This window comes from Ursus maritimus, unplaced genomic scaffold (assembly GCF_017311325.1).
Source record: "Ursus maritimus isolate PB19 unplaced genomic scaffold, ASM1731132v1 scaffold_24, whole genome shotgun sequence".
NCBI lineage: Eukaryota > Metazoa > Chordata > Mammalia > Carnivora > Ursidae > Ursus > Ursus maritimus.
Window position 1 is genome coordinate 32,615,904 of NW_024424897.1, and position 24,349 is coordinate 32,640,252.

Consider the following 24,349-nt stretch of genomic DNA (forward strand, 5'->3'; position numbering starts at 1 on the left):
CATGCTATCTCAATCTTCTTTGTTTTCAACTGTGAAAACGAAGGCCTAGCGAGACAAAGAAATTTGCCCAGAAGGCACGTCAGGGCTAGAAATCAACTTCTTGATAATCTAAAGAGTCCACCACATTTTACTTAAAGGATTGTTAAACCTTTCTTGTTCATGATTCTTTCTTATCTGAAAAGCTTTTTTTTCCCCCTCCAGCTTTAGACTTTCCAAGTTTGTCAAATGTGAACATGTGACAGTGATCTGGTGCTCCTGCTTACACCCAAACTGCAAATTTGAGACTGATACATATGTAATGAATGAATTTGAGGTATTTTTGTTTTTACGAACATCTTACTGACATTAGGACTGGATTCACATCCAACCATGCAAAGTAACTTAACACGATACGAATGCAATGTGTAGTAACTAAATCAGATGTATCTTAAAGACAGCTGGGTATAGTTGCAGGTGAAGTTAGAGCCACCTGGGGATCTACCCCAGTTAACATTCTCAGTTTATGTGCAAACCAGTATATGGAAGGGGGTGGAATTAGCTGTACCTCCAGGCACATCTCAGATCCTGAGAGCTGCTCAATAAAACATGGGGCTTCCTACTGCTCTCTGAGGAACTGCAGAACTTCAGTGGTGAAGTGAAAAGGCTGGGCGGCTCTGCTCTCTTCCCCTCACCCCTGCCAGCATTCTTTCTCAAACTGACCTGTTTTCCTGCGGGGAGACTGCCCCACTCCACCCACCTGGTGCCTTCCTGGATTTCCTGACTGCCTGGGCTTATTTTTTAACCTTCTTTTCCTTGAAAAACACTGATCCAGAACGTGGGCTCCTCCCCTCTGGTCACTGACCATCTTACTTTTCTAGGCTAACCATCTGCATTTCCCTTCATAAACTCTGGAAAATCAGCAGCAATAGGGGGCTGGGCGCCTTCCAATTCCCCTACCACATCTTTCCCACTTTTAATTCGCTGAAATTACTGGCAGAACAGAGAAAAGTGGAGAAACGCCTTGTTTCTGACTAGGGCCTGGGCTGGTTTGGCATTATCTTATTCAATTCAGCTGGCCGGGGTCCTGACAACCTCTTCAGGTAACTTAGACTCTGAGTTAGAAATGGCTAAGGTGTAAGGAGGGAGTTACTGTCTTGGCCCTACCAGTCTAAGTACTATATAGCCTCCCCACTCCTAACCCTAGGTTCTAGGAATCCCAGCCTTGACCTGGGGACAAACCCCAAACGCAAATAAACGGTCTCCTCCCAGGCACTGAAAGCCAACCATCCTCATCACTCTCTCTGCTCCTTGGGCCAGTTGCCCTGTTTACCCAGGATCCGCCGGCTCAGCCGCGGCGGGCCAGACCCAGCACTCGCTGCACTCCCCGCACCCCAGCCCGGCCAGGGCAGAGGGGTGGGGGGTGGGTGGTTGGGGAAGCGGGGGGCGGAGTTCCGTCCTTCGCTGATTGGCTTGGGGCGGATGGGCTGCGGCCGTGCCGAGCCAACCCGCGGCGTGTTGCTATGTGCTGAGGCGAGGGGATAGGCGCGGGGGCGCGTCCGTCACAGGGCAGCCCCCGGCCCCGACCCGGAGGGATGCGGAGTGGCGGCGGCGGCAGTGGCGGAGACTGTGGCTTTAAGAGCGCGCCCGGAGCCCGGGAGCCAGCCGGGCGGTCCTTCGCTGCTGCGCACCCCGGCGGAGCCGAGCCCTGCGCTGGCCGGACGGGGCAGCCTGCTGCCGGGTAAGCAAAGCTGGAGCGCGGCGCGGGCCGGGCGCGCGTGGGCGTGGGGCGCGCTGTCAGCGCGGACGCCTGGCACCCAGCGCTGGGCACCGGTCCCGTCGCCCCTCCGGCCCGGCCCCGGCGGAGCGCGCGGCGCCCTCTGCGCTGCGCCGCCGAGGCGGGGTCCGGCGTGGGGTCCCCGTGGGGGCCGCGGGCGCAGGGGGCGGGAAGCGGGCCGCCGGGGCCACGTGACCGGTTTGTTTACAAACACTGCCGGGCCCCGGCGGCTGCCTGCGGAGGGACCCGTGGTGGCGCGGGTGCCCGGGTCGGGGTCGGGGAGTTGTGCGAGGAGCCGGGCAAGTCTAGAGTGCGTGGTTTGGCGGATGGGACTTGGACACCGGGTCGCTGCTGCTTCTCAGCATAGTTTCTGCGGGCTCGGGCTCCGTGGGGGTCGGTGGGGTGTTTCGAACGCTTCCAGTCTCCGGCCGGTGACGCTGGGTCTCAGCTGGAGAGACTGGGTTCGGGGGCGCAGCCCTCGGGGCCCCCGCCTGTGGGGGACTGGCAGCCCTCGAAACTCCCAGGAGCGCTTGGCCGGCCCTGGGACGAGTAACCGCAGCCGAGTTCCTGCCTGGCAGCTTCCCGGAGCCTCCCCACTGTCCTTGCCAAGGGGGTGGGCGCCGAGTTGTCTTCTGCCCGACGGAATGTAGGGGCCTCTCCACCGAGTACCTCCCAGGAACTGGCGCAGAGGGGCAGCCCCGACCTCTCAATCCTTCAAGTTCACCCTCTTTGGCCGCTGACCTCCTCTGGGTGTCTTGACTCAAGTGGTGGCTTTTCTGCCGTTGGGGGTTGGGGTAACCACCTGTTCTTTTGGACGAAGCCCAGGAGACTGCCACCTCTGACTTCACTCTCAGCTTACAAGCACTTAAAAAGCCAAGTGAGTGAGAGTCCTCCGTTTTTCTCTGTCCCAAGCAGCAGACCCTCCCACAGTCCCACCGCCATAAACCATACACGAAACTGCTCCTGGCTTTGCTGGGGTTTTGGCTGTTTCCGCCTTCTTGTCAATTTGCTGTCTTGGAGTCTTGAGGCTCTTTTAAGTGTCCTTGCTGATGGTGCATCTAAATGCTAACAAGACATCTAGCTATTTATCTTTTCTTTGCTCTTCCTCTCTTGTTCCTTCTCTTCTGGTCCAGCAAGATGGGGTTGCTTGTCCTAGAGCGTTGGGCAAGCAGGAAGTTGTCTCTTCTCTGTACCCCATTTGGTGATAGAACATGGGCAGAGCAAGGAACGTAGGGGTTTTAGAAGTTAAGTGACTTGCCAGAGGTAACTCCTGTCACTGGCTCTGGGGAGGGTCTTGACCTCACATGGTTGATGCTCTTCGATACTCTCCTGGTTGTGGGAACTCCAGGCCTTGTAATCGGTGGGCTTGGATGACCACTCCCTAGCTTTCCTTTGACTTCAGCATTGCCACAGGATACAAAGGTGGGCTGAATCTGCGTCTATTCCTCTTCTCGTTTCCTTAGCACTTAAACTAGGCTGTCTTGGCCCTGAAGGGGAACATTTGTAATTCCTCTGAACTGTGATATGAGTGGCTATGTAAGTCCTTTACCAAGGAGCAGGTCTAGCCTGAGGAGAGTTGTGCAAACTTCCCCTTTGGCACCATCCCTTATCCCCAGCTCATGGTGAAGGTCTCAGGCAAGAGTGGGGGCCTTGGGCTTATACCTCTCCTTAATTTATTTGCCTTATTGGTTTAGGGTTTGATAATAGAATTTCTGGGATCTGTCTTGGTATCTTACACTTGAACTAAATAAAAAAGCTTGAAGTGAGGGGTGGAAAATGGAAAGTAAAACATCATGCACAAGAGTACTGTTTTCCTTCTTTCCTCTAGGAAACTGGTTTCAAACTTTGAGATCCAAAGTAAGGAATACCTTTTACATCACTGCATTGAGGTCCACAGCTGTGATAAGTTCCAGGCAACAATTGCCCTCCTACCTGCAGTGTGCTCTCTACATAGTTTTTTCTTCTTAAGTAAACAAACAAACAAACAAACACCCCAACTACTGGTCATGGCCTTTTAATTTGATTTCTTGACCAAATGGGTCAATGGTTGATGGCCCACAGTTTAAGAAACATTGCTCTAGGGCAGAGGTCCTCAAACTTGAATGTGTGCAAAGATGACCTGAATAGTGTTCAAAAATGCAGTCTGTCAGTCCACTCTGGAGATGGTTATTCTCAGTGGGGTGCATTTTTATTAAGTGGACCATGAGCTTGTGATGCAGGTGGTCAATAAGAAACCCTGGTCTAATGGAAATTGGGGGCAATGAACAATGAAAGGCATTAACTCGATATGAAGCATGCAAAGCCTTAGTCACGTATGTGACCTACTCTGCAAACCCAAGATCACTCATCTGCTAGTCACACTAGCCTAGGCTTTGAAAAGTCCAAGTTGTTTGCTTTGAGCTGCTGTGAGGGCTTGGCCATAAGACCCCCATCCCTCCCACACCACCCTGCCCGGTCCACTTGAGGGCTGCTGTTTCAGTGTTCTGTATGGCTGGATGTTTCTAGGTGCGTGGGGTTGGGGTTGTGAGTAGTGCTGATGAGTATGCTGTACTATTCATAGATTATTACAGTCATTAAAACAGTGAAAATTCAGATAGTTTTGAGGCGGTGACATAGTTATTAGGCCTGGGGTTTTAACAATTGGCTGGCAGAAAATGTTGATATTTCAGAGCTGGGTATTCCAGGCCATGTGGCCTGGGGGAGGGCAGGCAGGCTGGTGATTTTGTTTGGGAGTATGCGGAAGTCAGGGGTTTGTCTGTCACAGTTGTTAATAAGAAGAGGCACAGGTTCCCCTGACCACCTTGCCTACCTCAGCCTTCGTTCTTTCCTGGGATGACATCTTGGCTTCTGTGTGCAGGTCAATCTTGTCAGTTACCTCTGGCTCTACCTTCAGGCACAAACATACACACACCTGATGAATCCACGTGTTAGATGTTTCCCTCTTAACTGAGTCCAAACATGTTGGTAAAAGAAATTTCCTTGCATTAATCAAAGCTGCATTTAGCTTCAAATAGAACTCAATCCAAATTCAAATTCAACAATGGTCCTTCCTGCCAAAGGTATGCTTTATGTGGGAATACTAACTGTAGAATTGTTGAAATGAATAATGTTCATTTTGGTCAAGCCACTCACATTTAGGATGGTTAGTTTTGAGCCTGTAATAAAAAAGAAAGCAACAAATGGATGGCAAAGGATAGGATATCCTAGTATAGAAAAGGAGAGGGAAGAGAAGTCCAGGGGGGACTCAAATGGAGAATCAGGATCTGTTTCCTTTGTAAATTATCTCGGGCGTTTCCCTAGGGTCCATCCACAAACCACTAGGTGCTCTGACAGGTGCATTCCTTCAGCATGAAGGGGTCTAAAGCTGTGGAAGGGGAATCATTTTTTTAAACTTGAGCCTCCAATTATGGAAAGCCAGGGCCTGCAGGCTAAAGGTATTTGTTAGAGTTGATAGTTTTCAATGATCTTTTCCTTAACAGAAGACGAGATTTGCATCTTTAAAGACCACACCTATGGGGATTTCCCTGAGATTTGGGACTATAGCCCCCAGAGGGTTTAAAATAAATGAGATTATGCTATTCGCCTGTTTAAAGTTTTCCAATGGCTTCCTATTGCATTCAGACATAATTCAGCTCCCTTCCCTGGGGCATTGTACATCCTGTCCCCTTCCCCCAGCCTCTCTTCCCTCTTCTCCTACAGGTCTTTACCTGGTCCACTTGGCTTCGGTCTGCTCCAAGTGTGCCAGCTTTCCTCAGGTTTCTAAAACATGGAAGGTTTGTTTTGTCGTTGTTTTGTCATCCAGAATGCCATTCTCCAAATTTTTACATGATTGGCTCTCTCACTTGGGTTTCAAGAGAGCCCCTCTCAGGACAGTTATCTAGAACAGCTCCTCCCTTCCCTGCCCCTCAGCCTCTCTTAATCCCCTTAACTTTATTTTTTTCAAGGCACTTTAATACCATCTGGAAATACATTGTCTCCTTGATGGCTGGATTGGAAGCTTGGGAGCGTCTGTCTTGCCGCCTGCTGACAGTACCTGCTGACAGGACCTGGCATGGGTAGCTCTGGATACATAACCTACTGCAGAATGAATGAATGACTAAAGAGAGCCAAGGTTTTGAGACTCTTAAGAGTAGGAAGTAATACTTTTATTTCCAGGAGGAGAAGAGGAAAATGATTTTTTCTCTCCCTCTTCCTGGGGTGTGATAGTGTTCCCTTGGAATTTATTTCAGGATTTCCGCTTTTCACAATATTTTTTTCCCCTTTTATAGTTTTTAATGGGTCTCCAAAAGTTCCGTTGTCATTCTGTTCTTAATAAACAACTCTTGCCTCCCCCAGTACCTTTATTTTGTTTTCACTCTTCTGACAAATAAGCATTTCTCCCAGTAATCACATTTCATTAATACTAGGAAGCACTATAAGTAGGGCTAAGAACCTGGGCTTTGGAACCAGAAAGATCTAGATAATTAGCTCTGTGACCTTGGACAATTTGCGAAAATTCTCTAAATCTCTGTTCTTTGTACGATAGGGCTAATAATAGTTACTATCACACAGAATTGATGGGAAGACAAAATGAGAGGATGTATAGGAAACCAGGCACAGAGCCTGGCACATAAGCACTTGCTGTTAGCCTTAATGTATTTATTTTAGAGAGAGAGATGGAGAGAGTGAGTGAGTGCTGGAGGGGGAGAGGGGCAGAGGGGCAGAGGGCGAGACTCTCAAGCTGACTTCGGCCCACGCGCTCAGCCTGACTTGGGTTTCCATCTCATGACCCTGAGATCATGACCTGAGTTGAAACCAAGAGTCCCACACTTAACCGAATGAGCCACCCAGGCTCCCTGCTGTTAGCTTTTAATAATAACACAGTTAGGTTTCCCTCCTCTCTTTGGCAGGAATTCCCAACCCATTGATTTGGGAGTGTGCAGTAAGAGGGAGAAAACCACCAGAGCTTAAATTAGTGCCAGTAAATGAAGACCAAACATGTCCCTTAGATCTATCAAGACTAGAGGGGAAGTTAGGAATCATCTGATCACAAATTGCTGCCCAACTTTTGATAACACGCATGTGGAAGAAGTCATGGAAGTTTTTGGATGGACATGTTTGCCTGTTCCTCTGGCCATTCTTAGTTTTATCCTTGGATTAAGCTGGGCAGTCTGAAAGCTGCATATTTGGGCCACATCACCTCAGCCCCTCCAGAATAATTTTCACTGAGATGAACTTTGGTGTCCTTCCCTTTGCTTTCACGGAGGGACACAGTCCAAAACAGCTTAATAATGCTACTACATTTCTCAAGGGTTGATGTTGCTGCAGCCTTAAACTACAATTTCACTTAGTAGTACAATTTCACTTAGTACTTTAAGTAGTTAATAGGAGAAATTTCTTTCAGGAACGAGGGCCAGAAAAAGCTTTGCCTCTCCTGAGGAACAGGCATGATATTTCTTTGTGGACGATTGGTAATGTATAACTGATCATGTTTCTCTTTTTGCTTTGGGTTCCAGGAAGCACAGAGCCAAATCTGTGGCCTGACTTTGGTAACTTTAGGTCCCCTCATCCTAATTTTTTCCTTGTAATTTCTAGTTTCTCTAATTTCAGGTTAATGATTTATAATTCTTTTTTAATTGGATCGATTCTGACTTGGGTATTAAAATCATTTCAGATTTTACATTTTAGAGATACAAACATTGAGGCTCAAGTAAGCTAAAAGGACTTTTGCTTAAGACAGAGCTAATTAAGGCAAAACAGAGACTATAAACGATACCTTTTGTTTTTCAGGCCCAGGGTTCTTTCTACTCCTGTACATTCTGGAAGAATGTCAACTCCTGAATAAAACCCCAAATAACCCATAATGTCTTGATCCTAGGCAAAGCCTACCGCCTTTCAGTGATGAGGCAAAGGAACATTCTGCCAGTGAGGTAACAACACTACCACTCACATTCCTGGTTGGGTCAGCAGCCCTGTGCTCTTCTGTTTCCTGAGCTACAGCCTTCCTCTATGGTCTTGAGAATGTGGTATGTCCAGATTTAGTGGTTTTGATCTGAAACTAGATTGCCAGCTTAGAATGAAATTAGTCCCTAGTGTCTGGAGTTCCCTTGTCTCTTTCTTGTTGGGGAGGGAAGGCTTGATATCCAGATGGCAGTGCCACTGAGGCTCAAATAGGGTCTTCTGGGCATGGACAGGAGCTGAGTTTGGTTCTACTGAAGAAAGTGGCATTATTTTATCTGATAAGAAATTTAATCATAGGGGCACCTGGGTGGCTCAGTTGTTAGGCGTCTGCCTTCGGCTCGGGGCGTGATCCTGGGATCGAGCCCCGCATCGGGCTCTGTGCTCTGCTGGGAGCCTACTTCTTCCTCTCCCACTCCGCCTGCTTGTGTTCCCTCTCCCACTGGCTGTCTCTCTGACAAATAAGTAAATCTAAAAAAAAAAAGAAAGAAAGAAATTTAATCATAGGAAATATTGACCTTCCCAATGATTTGTTTTGTTTTCCTATGCTGTTCTGGTTGTGAGTACCTGGGGCAGGAGAGGATAGGCTTGGAGCACATCCTGCCTGAGTCAGTAAAATTTTGATTCCTATTTTGAACTACAGAAGAGGAACCTCTGGCCTACGGCTGAAAATGAACCTTGGTTTCGCTTTATTTTCCTGGCTAATAGTAATTCAACAGATAATATAAGACCTTTGGGAGATAAAGATGGGTTAAGATATGGCCCCTTCCCCTAAGAGCATATACTCAGATATGAGTGATAAAGGCATATATGTCAATAACCAGTGTATAAGGTATAAAGAATTTAAAGTCATTTTGGAAATACAGAAAGAAGGGTAGGCGTTTTGGAGATGGGGCTGTGAAGAACAATGAGGATTTAAACATGCAAAAACACTCCAGGGGAAACAGTGTATGCAAAGGCACAGAGGTATGAACCTAAGAGGTAATGTATGGGGAATGTTCGGTAGGCACATGAAATGTTGGAAAGGGAACATTGGGATTTTGCTCAGGCTACTATTGCTACAGTTTACTTACTTTTTTCCCCCAAATTTTATTTATTTATTTTCTTAGCATCTCTACACCCAACATGGGGCTTGAACCCATGACCCCGAGATCAAGAGTCCCATGTTGTTCTGAGTCAGCTAGGCACCCCACTATTGCTACAGTTTAGAGTAACTCCATGGAAATGGATTGTTGCTTCCATTCACAGAACAAGTCTGTGAACAATGGTTAGTTGACATAGATAATAGGCTTTCTCAAAAAATGGGACTATCCTTAGAGATTCTCAAACCTGGCTGCCCTAAGAATTTCTATTTCAACCAAAGGCCTGCAAAATCAGAATTTTCAAGGTAGGGAATCAAATAAGAGCAAGCAAATAATAACCCTCCACCCCCGAAAATTTCCCAAGTTTTTTTTAAGGTAGCCCACCCATACATGTCTGAGGTCGGGAAATCACTGAGATAGTTGATCTCTTTAGCAGAAACCAACTCCTAAGCATCCTTGACCTTTGGCCTCCTTTCCCTCACTGTATTTTTGCCACTTCCTTTTCTTCTCTTGTTTGTATCGCCACTGCATGTGTCAGCCATTATATTTGCCTCCTGTTTATCTTTTACTACGTTGGTCTTTTGTCTGTTGAGGGACCCTCCCTAAATTGATCCATGGCCAGATGGACCATAAAGTAGGAATGAATTCTCTTTCAGTATTTGTTGTATTAATGGTATAAACATGTGTACTATGTATAAATGCAAATTAAATAGGGCTTTTGGTTAGTTTTGTTTACGTGATTCTTTTCCCCTCATCCTTAAGGAAACAAACTATCACTACATATGACTACCACCTTAAAGCTAAAAACACCTTAGCAGGAAGATATGACAGGAACTGAAAACTGGCTTTTTCGTATGGATCTGTTGTCCTACCTTCTGGTTGAGGTTATTCCCTTCCCTCATTTGTTTTCTCATATTTCTATAATTAAAAGTTGAAGCAGTGAGCCAACCCTGAGAGTTTGAAGATGTTTTAAGAGAGCTTGACATTTTTGTTTGCATTATAATTAGTTGACTTAGACTCTTCCTCTGGAAGATATTCTGCTTGTTGCTCTAAAGGGCTCAAGGACCGAGGATGCCCGTCTTCAGACTCTTCTCTGGCTCATCTGGGTTGAAGGATCCATGGGGGGTAGGGGAGGCTGTTGTCCCGGGATTCAAATTCTGCTTCTGGTACTTTCTAGTGGAGTGATCTTGGGCAAATTGTTTAACTTCTTGAACTTTTTCCTCATCTTTCAAACAAGCGTAATCATCATAATGCCTGCCTCTCTGGGTTGTTGTGAGGATTAATTGAGATAATGCATATCAAGTCCTTGGCCCCTCATGGGACCATGATAGGAAATTAATAAACTGTAGAGTCCTGGAGTCTTACGACAGTTGCTGGAGGGCCTCAGATGACTCCTCCTCCCCTCCTCCCCTCACTTCCCACATTCCTTCCACCAACCTTTCTGAGCTCTTACTGCAAGCCAGGCTTTGCCCTGGGTATGAAGGATGATTAACCAGATGTGGTCTTCGACCAGCAATGGCTCACAATCTAGTGGGAAAACTGACCCATAAACAACCAGCTTGGTGAATGGTTCTTAAATTATATGAAAAAGCTGCACTGGGCAATGTGCATGGAGCCCCTTGATGTGCCAGGCCTGAAAGGAAAAGAAGTTACAATTCTTCCTAAAATCTATCTTGCATTCCCGTAGCAGGACAAATCCAGAAATCTGCTCTAGAATCAGTCTTTCTCCCATCCTCCTCCTTTTCTTCTTCAATAGATGGCAATACTAGATGGCAGTTTAATAATTCTTAGGACAAAATACATCCATCTTCGAGCTGAGGATGCTTGGGACTTTAGACATACAGGCATCCTTTTGAAAGTCGTCTGCCCTTTTTTTCCCTCTCGAGTTGTTAAGTTCAATTTCCAAATTCCAATTGTGGAGAGGCGGGGAGCCCAGCCACAGATGTCAGAGTCTAGAGTTCTGGATTTATTTGAATTGGGAGATTAAAGTGAGGACGCCAAAGGCCTGCTGACAGCTGAGCAACAGAATTGTATTGGCAGATTGGGGCGGGATGGTTTGTAACTAGTTGGGGCCCCAGCTGTGCCCTGGGGGAGCAGCAGTTAAAGAGAAATCAAGGTCACACCGTGCCCAGGGTCCAAAGACGTTCATTTATTCAGTAAATAATATTTGATCTTTCAGAGTGTGAGATACGACAATCAGATAATCTCCCCAGTAAAATACAACTGCAGCTGTGAAGAGTGCTCTGTGGAAGAGGAACCTGGGTAGCGGGCATTGGTGGAGGCTAAGGGAAGGGTTCCCTGGTGAAGTCATTTCTGAAGGTCAGCTGCCATCTCTTACCTTGCTTTCTTTCTTTTTTTTAAAATATATTTTATTTATTTATTAGCATGAACAGGGAGGGAGAGGGAGAAGCAGACTCCCCACTGATGAGCAGGGAGCCTGATGTGGGGCTCGATCCCAGCACTCCGGGATCATAACCTGAGCTGAAGGCAGACACTTAACGAACTGAGCCACCCAGGTGTCCCCAAAATGTTGTTTTCTTGATACATGTAAATGACTGTTTTTACGTTGTGGTTCAAGTGGTGCCCTGTCTGGGGGCAGAGGGATGGACCCAGTCCCTCTCTGGGGTCCCAGATGATGAGAAAAATGTATTTGTTTTGTTTTAACCAGGATTGTCTTCTCTGAGCCTGGCTAGATAAAAAACAAAGGACCCATGCTGAGGGCAGCAGTCTCGGGGGGCTGGAGGAAAAGGGCAGATCTGGCCTTGTTTTGAACATGGAGTTGAGAGGCAGGGTCGAGGGACCCCTTTCCTTGCTGGCCTGAACCAAATCTGACAGTTCATTTTTCTCCTCCTCAGACTGCCCTGGGGGTTTTGTGGGGACCACCCTGGGAGAAAGAAGCTTCGTGGGTTAGAAGTCTGAGGGTTTCTCCAGGGGTCAGAAGTCCATGCCAGTCTGGGGAGGGTCCCTTGGGAAGCTGCCCAGTGGCACACAGATGGTGTGAAGGGCCAGGCGAGGTGAAATGGGAAATGTTTCTGCCATCAGACAGCACTCAAGTAAAGGCATTGGAGGGCCTTGTCGTGTGTCACATTGGAGCCATGGCTCCACAGTACTGAGTGTCATGCTCCCATCTGCCAGCCCAAGCGAGTTGACGTCACAGGAGTTTGCTGGCTTTTTAACTTTGTGGAGCGTTAATGGTGTGTGAGTCCCATGTAATGGCCAGATTTAGATATTTTAAATGTACTGGCAAGTGTTTAAGTAAGATTAAAAATATCAGCTTTGCAGGGCAGCACAGTTTCACTGATGGTCACTCGTTTTACTCAGTTAATTACCATTTTTTAAAAAGTATTTTATTTATTTGTCAGAGAGAGAGCACAAGCAGGGGGATCAGCAGGCAGAGGGAGAAGCAGGCTGTCCGCTGAGCAAGGAGCCCGATGTGGGACTTGATCCCAGGGTTCTGGAATCATGACCTGAGTTGAAGGCAGACGCTTAACCAACTGAGCCACGCAGGCATCCTATCAGTTAATTACCATTTATCAAGACTCTCCGGAGGGGAAAAAAGAGACTGATGTGCCTGAGACTAGGAGTCCTGGGGAAACCAAGGGGCGTTAAAGACTGGCTTTGAACTTCAGGATGCTCCCAGTCTGGGAGACAGATGTGAATAGTGTGATGGGACACCATTCGGAGAAAAGAGTTTTTTGCATGCTGGAAAAAGGGGGGCCACCACCTCTGCCTAGGGTCTGACTTGGGTATTAAGGGATGAGCAGGCATTTACCAGGCGGTGAAGATAGGTTAAGGCTTTGCAAGAGGCTGAACCAACTTGGGAAAAGGTAGTGAACAAGCTGGGTCTGCTGGGGAAACAGGTTTGGAGTGAGGTGGGAAGGTGATGGTGAAGATAAGGAGAATCAGCCCAGTTTCTTGGTGCCTCCTGAGGGGTTGGACCTTGTCCTATAGGCTGCTAGGAAACCACTGGAAGTTTTGAAACATGAGAGATGTGATCAGATTGTGTTGTATAAATAGAATTCTAGAATGTGCTGGAGAGGTAAGAGCTGAGTCAGGGAGACCAGCTTAGGAAGCCATCACGTGAGTTCAGAATGAGGGAGAGTAGGGCTCACATAGTGCTGCTGGCCGTAGCTGTGAAGATGGTTGTGGGAGACTGGATTACAGAGCCAGGACCATTGGTCCCCTAGACAGAGTATGACGTTGAAGGGAGAGAGACTAAAGGGTCTTGACTGCTTTGGCAACTGGGCCTTCAGAGAGAAAGGAACAGAATTAGCGTGAAGGTGGTAGGAGCCAGGGGAAGGGGAAAGATGGTGCTGGCTTTGGATGCGTTTGGTTTGAAGTGCCTTCCTTTAGAAAGGGATCCTTTAGAAAGGGATCCAGGCTTCAGGGGCGGGAGGCAGAGGTTTAGAAGACTTGGTTGTGGTTGAGGATGTCCATGGGGAGCAGGCAGTCAGGCACATGGTAGAAGCACCTCCAAGGAGTCGGAGGAAGGAAGAGCAGCCAGGAGATGGAGGCCTAGAGGGAGCGAAGCGGGAGAGGCACCATGAGGTGCAGAAGGGAAGAGTTTAAGGGAAAAAGTAGGCTGAACCAACCACAAGAGAACTAACTGAATGCAACACCACGGCCAAATAGTGTTAACATTCAAAAGTATTAGTGTTTGGACTTGGCATGTTGGAGGCTGCCCATGTTTTTGTAACTCAAAAGCCTGGTTGTGATAAATGATATTCATGGAGCTTTGCCAGAAGGTTCTGTAGCTCTTCCATTCCTCTCAGAGCCTATATCACTGGATCCAGCCAGATCATCAGAAAGCCGTGTTCTTGGGCTGCCCTGATTTGACCCCCACATAGAGTCCCTTTTACTGAATTGCCCTGTGGTGTTAACTGTTACGCTGTGCATTTTCATGGAGGGACCTCTAAGAAACAGTCTTGCAAGAAGAGTTTTATGGTAGGAATGGTTGATCTGTGCTGAGGATCTTGTCTACTGGGTTCACTGCTCATCATCTCCTCTGCAACCACCCACAAGAGAAATGTCTCTTAGAAAATCTGTAGCTTGAACAACCAAGATTTATAGGAACTGTAAATCTTGTAACTACTGATTTTCTTTTCTGCCTTGCTTACTGGGGAGCTCAAAGCCAAATACACAGTCGAAATTCAGTAAATATCTGGCAACTTAATAGCATGCGTTTCTCTGTCCTGACTTCCTTGTGTTCTTCTCTTTTTCTTGCTGTAATTTCTTCATCTGTTTTAAAAGTATTGTTTATGTTTTTGTAAGTTACCTTAAATCCTTTTTGGAGTTGGGAGTTGTGTAAGAAAAAGAAGGAAGCCATTGATGAACTTTGGTCAAGTGTCCTTGGTAATGAATCTTCAGACAGGTTGGGCTTTTTACATTGCTTGTTTTTTTTTATTGAAATTGTAGAAACAACCCAAAGTAATATCTGATCTCTTCATAGCCAGCTAGTAACAGCTACTTCTATCTGATATTTAGTGAATTACATGCAAGTGTCAGGATGTTCACCTCTTCTCTATGTGGACACGGATGCAGGCCTCATGTGGGGACCTCCCCAGGCAGAGTACTGCACTAAGGGCCATGTGGTAATATATTGCTCTGCTAACAGATGTTGCAAAGGCACCGTCCAGCAGCCATTTCTGAGTGGACTCCGCACGATTAACATGTTCTGTGACCTCGATGAAATCAAGGTCTTAACCACAGTGAAGGGTGGTGGGTGGATAGTGTGCTCTGGGGCAGGATGTGGCTGGCAGAGACGACATTACAACGTGGAATCAGGACTTTAAGAGCCGAAGGATCCTAGAGCTCATGTAGGATTATCATCTGACAGATAATCCCTGTGAAGTCAAGACTAGGCCCTGTGTCCTGGGTACAGATGAATGGCTGGCTTTGTTTATGAAAGAGAGTGGTTCCCTGACTATCCACGCTGTCTTTTATCATCATCTGGATGAATTTGAAGTGAAGTACCCCCTGGGTCCGGTGCTCTACAGTGGGTAACTTTGAAATGATGACAGTGATTTTCCTGTGTGCCTTGCTCATCAGCCCTACGGTAGTTATAATAGGAGCATTTCAGTAGAGTTTTCAGTAGTGGCCCCATCCTGGGAGTAGTTGAGTCAGTGTGGGCCGCAGAGGTGACTTTTCCACTGTGCTAAGTGATGGAGTGGCCTGTTGTTTGGAATGATACAGCAGTCAGATCCCCCACTAAGCCACAAAAACCTGCTGACACCACAGTGTACCTTTAAGTGCATTAATTTAGGCCCCAACCCTCTGCCCACCAGGAGTCAGCATGGGAGACAGAACGCTGCTCATTTGGGCCTAGGAGCCATTCCCGCACTTTCTCTCCCTTGCTGGTGAGGACGATTACAGCTAATGAGGGTTATTGAATGCTAACTCAGGCGCCAGGTGCTCTGCTGAATGCTGCTCCACTTGCAGTATCTCATTTGATTCCTTTTGTCTCCTCCATGAGGTAGGCAGTGGTGTTACTCCTCTTCAGGCAACTTGCCCAGTGGTGATACAGCTAGTGAGAAAAACCGAGCCTGGACCCCAAGTCCGTCGGCCTCTAGATCCTGTAATCCCTTAGAGTGGATGACACCTCCAGCCACTCACCTGATGGTCCAGGGAAACTGGGTCTCTTGGCTCCCTGGTCTGGGTTCAGGATTCTGGTGAGATTAGGAATGGGGAAGGAGGACCTTCCTCCTGGGATAGAGGCCTTCCACAGACGTTGTGTCTTTTCTGCCTCCCAGTCCTAGAAATGGCTCATCTGGTCCTTTACCACTGCCCGCCTTTTATTGCCTCTAATCAGGACTTCTCCCTTTCCCAGTACATGTATATATGTAACCTAGCCCCTACAAAGGCAAAGAATGGGCCTGGATTTGATTAACACCCAGGACTTAGAACATCTTCTGTAGCCCAGAAGAACCATAGTTCTGGGCATCTCGGCACAAGATCTGAGTGGGGGCAGTCGCGGAGAATAGTATTTCATGGGCCTTGGGGACCCAGAGTAGCTTCGCCTCCTACCTCATTATTTGGATGGGGAAGGGAGGGGCCTCAATCATGTCTGCTACCCACACGGGTGTAGGACAGGTCTAGTCAGCAGCCCCATGGGACGCAGAGGGAGTTCAGTTCAGTAATGGCTGCTACCGTATGCTGTGTGCTGCTGAGTTCAGGGAGTACAAGAATGTGGTCCCTACCCTTGGAGCTTACCTCTAGTAGAGGATACAGAGGCAGAAAAGGATAATTTTAGTTTCCATAGGATGAGAGTTAAGATAGAGGTGAGCCCAGAGGAAGGACCAATAAGCCCCATGTGGAGGTGGCATTTGAGCTGAGTCTTAATGGACAAGTTAAAGGGCCTGGTGAGGAGAGGTGGGAAGGATGCCTCAGGCTGAGGGAATGGCATCAAGGAAACTGTGCAAAGGTATATAAAGTGTGGTCTATTAGGGGGAACTAAAAGAGTTTGGTTGCCAAATTGGGGCACTTAGGAGAGTCCCTGACACATGGTAGACCCTTAAATGTCAGTTTAAAAGATGGGAGTGTAGAGGATGAGGTGGTAGAGAAGAGTCTGAAGCAGTTCGTGGGTGTCGATGGTAGATGGTTGTCAGTGGTGACACACACTCGGAACTTTATTGTGCACTTACTGTATGCCAGGTGCACATGCTGGGTATTAGCTTAGTTAATCCTCACAGAGCCTTATGAGGTTGATATTATTATTCCTATTTTCCTGTGAGGAAAGCATGGTCCAGAGAGGTTAAATAAACTTTCCCAAGGTCACACAGCTTGTATAGGATAAAACTGAGATTTGAAACCCCTGAGTAAGTTTCTAGAACCCATCTTCTAAACCACTGCCCAGTATTGTCTTTCTGAAGGCCATGAGAGTGGTCATGGTCAAATCTGCTTTTTAAGTAGGACTGGCTAAAAGGCAGAAGGTGGATTTCAGGGGGAAAAGAGGCCTGCTAGGGCTGTGTAAGTCAGAGATGGGATGTTCTTGGTACTCCCCTAGGGCCTGTGAGAGCATGGCCCCTGAGGAAGCCACCTCTTAGAAGGACCTAAGTAGCAATTAGGGAAACTCTCCTATGGCTCCTCCAGTGTCGTCACCTCCTGTCTCACCTTGAGAAGTCAGATCTAGGTGTGGAGAAACGTCACCCCAATAGTACCATCTCCTGTGATGCCTGAGGACAAGCCAGAGTGTCCTCATAGAAGTAGCAGTGTAACTGTCAGGCCTCCTTTTTCTTTTTCTTCCTTTTATAAGCAGCAGCATGTTTTTTTTTTTTTTTAATTGACCACTAAGGGTAATAATAGTTGTAACGGTGGTGTGTATTGCGTGTCTGCACTGTGTATGCTCGGACAGCCTCTTGTTTGCTGCTCATAACCCTGCGTATGTTGGTATTGGTTGGGGGCACTGAGGGTCCAGTGGTTGAATAACTTGCCGAAGGTCACTGAGCTAGAAAGGGGTAGATGCGGTTTGTGATTCCACAGCCCACTTCTTTTCCAGGCAGTCTTTGTTCACACTCCACCACACACTCAACAAAAACAGCAGTGGGATGGTCCCCTCCTGTGGCTAGAGGTGTTACTTCCCCTAGTGAGTTCCACCTTCTCAGTTCCTTTTCTTTTTTTAAGATTTTATTTATTTATTTGACAGAGAGAGAGGGTACCCAAGCAAGGGGAGCGGCAGGGAGAGGGAGAAGCAGACTCCCTGCTGAGCAGGGAGCCCAGTGCAGGGCTCGATCCCAGGACCCTGGGATCATGACCTGAGCCCAACGCATTCTGTGGCCCCTTGTCTCCCACCTCATTCATCCAGTTCCTTTATGGCTTACCTAGAGCATCCGTACTTCCTATCCCTCCATCCTGGGGACACGAAGTTTCTCCTTTGAGTTCCAGCTGCCATTGTGGCTCCTTGTGGAAAAGGCCTGTCAGGTGAGACAGCCAGGTTCGCTGTGTGCTCCCTGTGCTTCTGGCTCTCAAAGTGCAGTATCTGAGGCGTTTGTTTTTAATCATAATAGTTCACATCTTTGCTTTCCATGCTGATCAGCAGGAGCAGCTGGGGGTGGTAGCAAATCTTCCTTTAATTTCCACTGTGATGGATTATTGCTTCACTTAAAATGGTGTTTAATTTGTACATGTGCCCTGAGGCTTTTAAATATTGAGCTCATTTGATTATTGTTGGAAATCAATTTGGACTCCACAGTACGTTGGACTCCACGAGTTGGACTCATGAAGCCCCATGGAGCCTATGGCCCCATTACAAGTACCAGAGTCCAAAGGTCAAAATGTGGTGAGTTCTGCAGCCCCATACCCTTCATTTCTTCCTTTGAAGAAAAAAACTCAGGGGCACCTGGGTGGCTCAGTTGGTTAAACATCTGACAACTTCAACTCAGGTTATGATCTCAGGGTCCACTCAGCAGGGAGCCTGCTTGTCCCTCTCCCTCTGTCTGCCCCTCCCCCTGCTCATGCTCCCACTCTCTCTCTCTCTCAAATAACATCTTTTTAAAAAACTTAAAAAATAAAAAATCCGTCTATTTTACCTTCCTTCCTAAGGATTGACTCAAAGAAGCAGCTTTTAAAATTTTCCCTTAGGAGGGAAGAAGACAGAGGTGATTATTTTTCAGACCAAGCTGTCATCTCTTTTCTGTGACAGCCTACTCTCTCTCTTCTCATGCACGAGGACCCTCTCTTGATAATGCTTCAGCTTGCTTTCTACTCAATCCTCTCATTGCTTCCAGCTTGCCCTGTCGTGGTTGGACAAGATGCATATTTCAACAAGCCACTTTTTCTTTCCTTTCTTCTCGGGGAAGGCGTTCCATTTTGGATGCCTGTGAATTCTTGTGAAAGAGGGAGAGGAGCAGAGTGACCCTGGAACAGCAGAATCTCATGCCGGCTGGCTAGGCTCTCCTGGTTTCTCCAGCACCAAGCAGATTGGGACGTTGCTTATGGGGTCGATTCTTCTCTTGTCTTTTTAAGTTTAGAGCTTTGGGGTGTGATGAATGTATGCATGGGTGTGTGTTTGTATGTGACATGTTCACATTTAGGACAGACCATAAATGCTTCTTCCTCAGAAGGTAGCTTTGAACAAGTTTCAGAATTCAGATTTGAAGCTGAGCATAACCAGAAACCCCTGCCTGCAAACTTTTTTTTTTTTTTTTTTTTTGTTTCCTACAGAAGAGAAGTGAGAGAAGAAATAATTCTACTCTGGGGAAATGCATAATTTAGAAGCTGTCTGCATGTATAAGAAAACAGACTCTGTGGCTGCTCTGTAAACCCAGACTGGCAGCCAGGGCTCGTTGTTTCCTTTTCTTCCTTTAGTGTTTGTATAACACTGATGGGACCCATTCTCCGAGTGCTCCCCACTGGGCAGCGAAGGCTGTAGACTTCAGAAGCTGGCCTGGGGCAAGCTTCCAGCTCGTTTCCCTGCCTGTCTTTCCTATTCCTTACCCTGACCTACCACCCCTTCGTTTCCTGGAGATACTGCCCTTCCTGAGAGCGAGACAGGGAAAGTTCAAGGGTATTTCAGGAAACCTCAGGGAGGGCAGTTGGCCCTTTCTACCACCTGTAACAGCTCAGTGCCCTCAACACCCGATACCATTGCTCTACCATGGGCTTTGGTTTGACCACACTCACTCACTATCAGAGGATGTCCAGGGTGAGAAGGAAGGGCTCTGGACCCAAGGGGTCATGTGTCTTCCTTCCTCATCTCCTGTTATGGCCAGGCCTAACTCTGAGGCAAAGCTGGGGAAACTAATTCTCCCTTCCATATTCTTCCAAGTATTTCTGTAATGTTCAGTGTCACCTGATTTCACATCTTTAAAAAAAGCGGTGGGTGGACCAAGCAGGGAAGACACTATGCCTGGCCACATGTAGGTCTGAATCCCTTAACAGTTGGACGTCTCACGTGTAGTTGGTCACCCTGCGTGGCTCAGGACCGCACATGGGACATGCAGGGTAAGAGTAGTGACCACTGTTATCCTTCAGCCTAGTGCTGGGCAGTGTTTTTGGCCACTCAGGAAGATGTACAGAGTCCCAGGGGTACAGTGACTTTCAGTGACCGCTGTGGTGGGAAGAATGTCAGAGAGGAGGACAGCATCCAGCGTCCCTTTGGAAAGATTTGGTTAGTAAGGTTTAGAGGAAAAAGAGAACTATGATTTGCAGCTTTCTCTAAACATCCAGATGGATCCCAGACATAATCCAGCAAAGAAGATCTGATTTTGTTTGTCTTCCTCCCCCGTCTCTCTAAATAATTTCATCTTCAAAGCATGATACAGGCATTAATTAACGCTGTGACTCTCCTGGGAGGTAGGCAAGTGGGAACACCACCCCTGTTACTGAAGCCCAAGGAATAGGCAGGTCCAGAAGCTTTAGGCAGGGAAGCCAGAGAAGCAGAGTGTGTATTGGACCTTGGGGCTTTGCCCTCAGACCTTTCCTTGGACATAGCCCGGAAACCACCCACTTTCTCAGTGTCCTTGATTCCCAGTAGAATAAAATTGCTGAGGCAATGGCAGGAGAGATGTTTGGTGCTGTGGGATGACTAATGGAAACTTTGAGGGTTGAGGACAAATTCTGGTAAAATTCACTGTCATTGTGAATTTTAGATGCAGGAATCTGATTATGCCATTTGTTTCATTCATTTGCTTGCTTGCTCGCTTTTCAAACAAAAAAGTACTGAGCATCTATTTCTGGGCAAGGTATGGCAAAGGAAATCATTTCTCCCAAAAGAGCTGGCTAGCTTTGAGGGCCCCTGTTGGTTGGGAACTTGATCCTTGTATCATGCTTAGTCCCAAGCAAAGAGTGGTGTGGGGTTTGTTACCTCTGTAGGTGGTGGGTTTTTTTTTTGTTTTGTTTTGTTTTTTGCTTTTTGTTTTTTTTAAGATTTGATTTGTGAGAGCATGAGAGAGAGCAGGAGCAGGGGTAGAGGGAGAAGCAGACTCTGATGAGAGGCTGAGCAGAGAGCCTGATGTGGAGCTTGATCCCAGGACCCAGGGTCCTGGGATCATGACCTGTGCCCAAGGCAGCTGCTTAACCGACTGAGCCACTCAGACACCCCTGTAGGTGGTGGTTTTAAGTGTTGGAAGACTCCTGGCATCCGGAGATGGATGAGAAATACATACGTGACTGTTGATACAGTGACTTTGTAAAGGCTAAACTTTTTCATTTAGTCCTTCATCTTGGTTGGCTCAGAAAAGGAGGCCTGTTAGGAGTCTTCTCCCTGGGGCTATAGGTGGCCCATCCTTAATCCTGGCCTCTTCTTGGGTTCCCTAAGAATGGTGATCTTGCCAGTTTCTGAATGTTGGTGGAGGGTACCTAGGGTAACTGCTGAGAACCCTGGGTTGAGAGCCTCCAACCCTGGAAAAGAAGCAACAGCGGGATCTCCAGTAGTTTCTTTCTCATAATTGGGCATCTTGGCAATGATGGTAAGAAACAGACAAGGGGTATTTCTTCCTGTAAATGTCCTCTCTTGGGTGGCGGTTGGATTCTACTTGATTGCGGAAGCCCTGTTCCATCAGCTAATGATATTCCCCTTATCTTGGCACTGCAGGCTGCTGAGAACCAGCCCTCGACCTCTGCGTGAGGGTCCTTCCTCTGAAGACATCACCAGTGTGTGGAGCCTGCCCCACACCCACCCCCTGCCAAACCACGGCCTTTACCTGTGTCTTCCGGTGTTTCCCGTGCGACCCATCCTGTGGGAGTGCCTCGTGGGCCACTCCAGAGTTCACCCCACGCTCAGCAGCACCAATGGTGAAGATGACAAGATCCAAGACTTTCCAGGCATATCTGCCCTCCTGCCACCGGACCTACAGCTGCATTCACTGCAGAGCTCACTTGGCCAATCATGATGAACTCATTTCCAAGGTACATGTTCCCTGTAGGCCGTACTTTCCCTCCTCTGTGTGGGGGTACACTCCTGGCTCATAAGGTTGCATAGGCTACAAGCTCTCCCAAAGAGACCGGGATATTTACACTTTATTTTTTTGTCCAGGGAGGGCTAAGCTGCATGGCTGTCTCACTCAACTGAGAGATAACTTTGAGTTGGAGGGAGGGTGTACTAGTTTAATTTGTAATGTTGGAAATTAGATGTCATTCCTTTTGGAGGCTGAGGGGCTAGTGGCTTGTAGGCCCAGAGGGGGGCGGGGCTGAGGAGCGATTGGAACCTTTTACTTGGCTGGCTTAGCTCAAGTTGGAGGGTGAAAGCCATGCAGAGTGCTGCCTGCCTGGAAAAAGGACTCTAGGAAAGGCTGTAGGGGCAGGATATCTTGCAGGGGGGCTTCTTAGCTGAGATGAGAGGATATTGCCTTCCAAGCTCCCTGGGAAGGTTATAAGACTGTTGAGTTACTAAAATGGGTGGCCTTTGGGGAAGACCAAAAGTGGCTTGGTAAAGAGCTGACCCACTGGCTTCGGGGATCTTTAGGGCTTCTACATGGGGTAAAATATGGTGTGACACTTGATCATAATCAGAAGAAAGAATGGAACCCTATTTTCCCTGAAAAGCTTTAGCAACTGCTTCCTAAAGTTGGGTTGGGGGGATTGTTAATCAACAAACCCAATATTCCAGTTGTGCAGTCCAGGAACTGGCTCCTTTAGGCAGCATTTTCAGGGGAACTCCCTCCCTCCTGGTCCTAAATTCCCATGGGAGGGGAAACAGGTTTTACTAGGCTGCATGAAAAGGAGAAAGAGATCATGGGGACCTTTTACCTTTAAAAAGCATCCTTCCTCAGAACCTGGATTTCATGCCATTAAAATAAAAAAACAAACCAACCTTTATACATACCCGGACTAAATTAAAGAACTGTTAAAAAAGGTGGCATCACTTTTCCCTGCCTCTGGCTCGGTAGTCCCAGCCAGAGAGGGGTGAAAATCAGTAGTTGTGGAACAGTCCTGTCCAGCTGGCTGATCTGTCAGGAAGTGAAGGAGGCTGCTTGGACAACATGTCTGTGGTTGTGGGGCTTCTCACATCAGGACTGAGGACAGAAGTCCTCCTCCTAGGCCTATTCCAAGCTCTAGGGCTACCACAGAGCTTGAACCCTGGAGCCCTCAGGGTCTTGGCCTCTGGCCTACTTTCACTTCTTTAGGCTTCTGCTAATTACTCTCCTTTATACCATTTGTGTTCCGACCAGCCTTATATTATAGCTTCCTTCTCTGTCAACGGACTCATCTTGTCTCAGATTCTTCTTGAATCTTGTGGGAACCCCTCAAGTCTGGAATTTTGGATGTGGGGAGGCTGTGTCAGTGAGGGAAGAGAGGAGTCAGTCCCCTCTGCTTTGGAAGGGGGCCTGCAAATTTGGAGGCAAAATGTGAGCTGTCCTATTTCTGGAAATCTCCAGAGAAAATGGAAGCCAGGACATCTTTTTAATACCAGGAGGAAGTGCTATGTATCATAAGAAATTGAGGTAACAATAAAATGTATTCTAGCACCTTCTATGTACTAAAAACTGCTACTTGACACTTCATAAATGTTATCTCACTTAACCCTCGTAAGAAGACTTCAAGGTAGGTGATGTTAATCATATTTTCTGGATGGAGAAGTTGAGACTCAGACAGGCTGTCCAAGAATGCAAATTGTAGGCTCGAAGAAGAGAGAGCAGTTTCTTTGAGCATGTTCAAGATGGGTTTCTGGAAGAGGTAGTATTGAGCTGGGCCTTGTAAGATGGACAGAGGGACCATGAGGAGCTGGTAGTGGCCTTCAGTGTTGATGTTTGAAGCCTGGTATTCAGGGCCGTGGACAATCTGGCCTTTCTGAGTGAGGTTTCTTGCCGGTTCCAAGCACTTGGAACTAAGCAGCATCCCTGAATATGCAGATGGGGGTATTTCAGGCGTCTGTGCCTCAGCCAACAGCAGCCCTTTTCCTTCACCTCTTTCCTCTCTCCCAGGAGCTTTTCTACATCCTCTTTCACCTGGGACGACATCTCCTAGTTTTGTATCTCCCCGGTCAGAACCCGACCCATGGCCAAGAGCTCACTAAATGATCGGATAGGTGGGTGGAGCGTGAGCCTTGGGAGAAGACAAGTGATGAGCAAAAAAAGTCTTTCTTGGCCTCATGTCCTCCTTCCTGCCCCTTCTGGGGCAGAAAGGCTCATTCACAAGGCCAGGCCAAAGTCAGCACAGGCTTCAGTTTCATTGGCTACAACCGGTGCACAGATGGGGTGCATTAGAGCTTGATGATTTAAAGAGTTGGGTTAAATGCCTGGCTGTGGGGAGGGAACGAGGGAGCTGTGGCTGGCACTGCACAAAGATTCCTTTATTTCACTCCACAGCCACCCCCGGCGTTAAATAATCTATAGATTCTTAGGCAGGTCTTTTTAACGGAAAGATCATTGCCCCAGCCCCCTCCTTGGAAAATGGGCCTTTCTTTTCATTTTGTTTCTCTCTTCCATTTAAGAAAGTTCAGGGAGAGAATGTTTCTCCTGTTCTCGCCTCTTGACATAATCTCCTATGCGGTTTCAAAATCTGCCCAGTGGGAGTTGGGAGCTGGGAAGCAGATAACTGGAGCAGCAGTGTAATTAAATGATACTTTGTGCTTGTAATAGAGCCTTTCATCTGGAAGTCTGACATTCCGTTGTTTGGTTTAAAAAAAAAAAAAAAAAGTGAG

At 47.4% G+C, this 24,349-nt stretch overlaps 1 protein-coding gene across 2 annotated transcripts in view; it reads left to right on the forward strand.

The window, feature by feature from the left end:
- Nucleotides 1-1,504: 1,504 nt before the first annotated feature.
- YPEL2 (yippee like 2) overlaps nt 1,505-24,349 on the forward strand; it is a 61,376-nt gene continuing 38,531 nt past the window's right edge. Inside the window, exons 1-2 of one of the 2 annotated variants that reach the window (XM_040640912.1) lie at nt 1,505-1,717; nt 21,302-21,615. In XM_040640912.1, the coding sequence (XP_040496846.1) occupies nt 21,499-21,615 (117 nt within the window). In that variant the 5' untranslated portion in view covers nt 1,505-1,717; nt 21,302-21,498. Of the gene's footprint in view, nt 1,718-11,066; nt 11,092-21,301; nt 21,616-24,349 lie in introns of those variants that run through there. The other variant, XM_040640913.1, reaches the window with a different exon arrangement.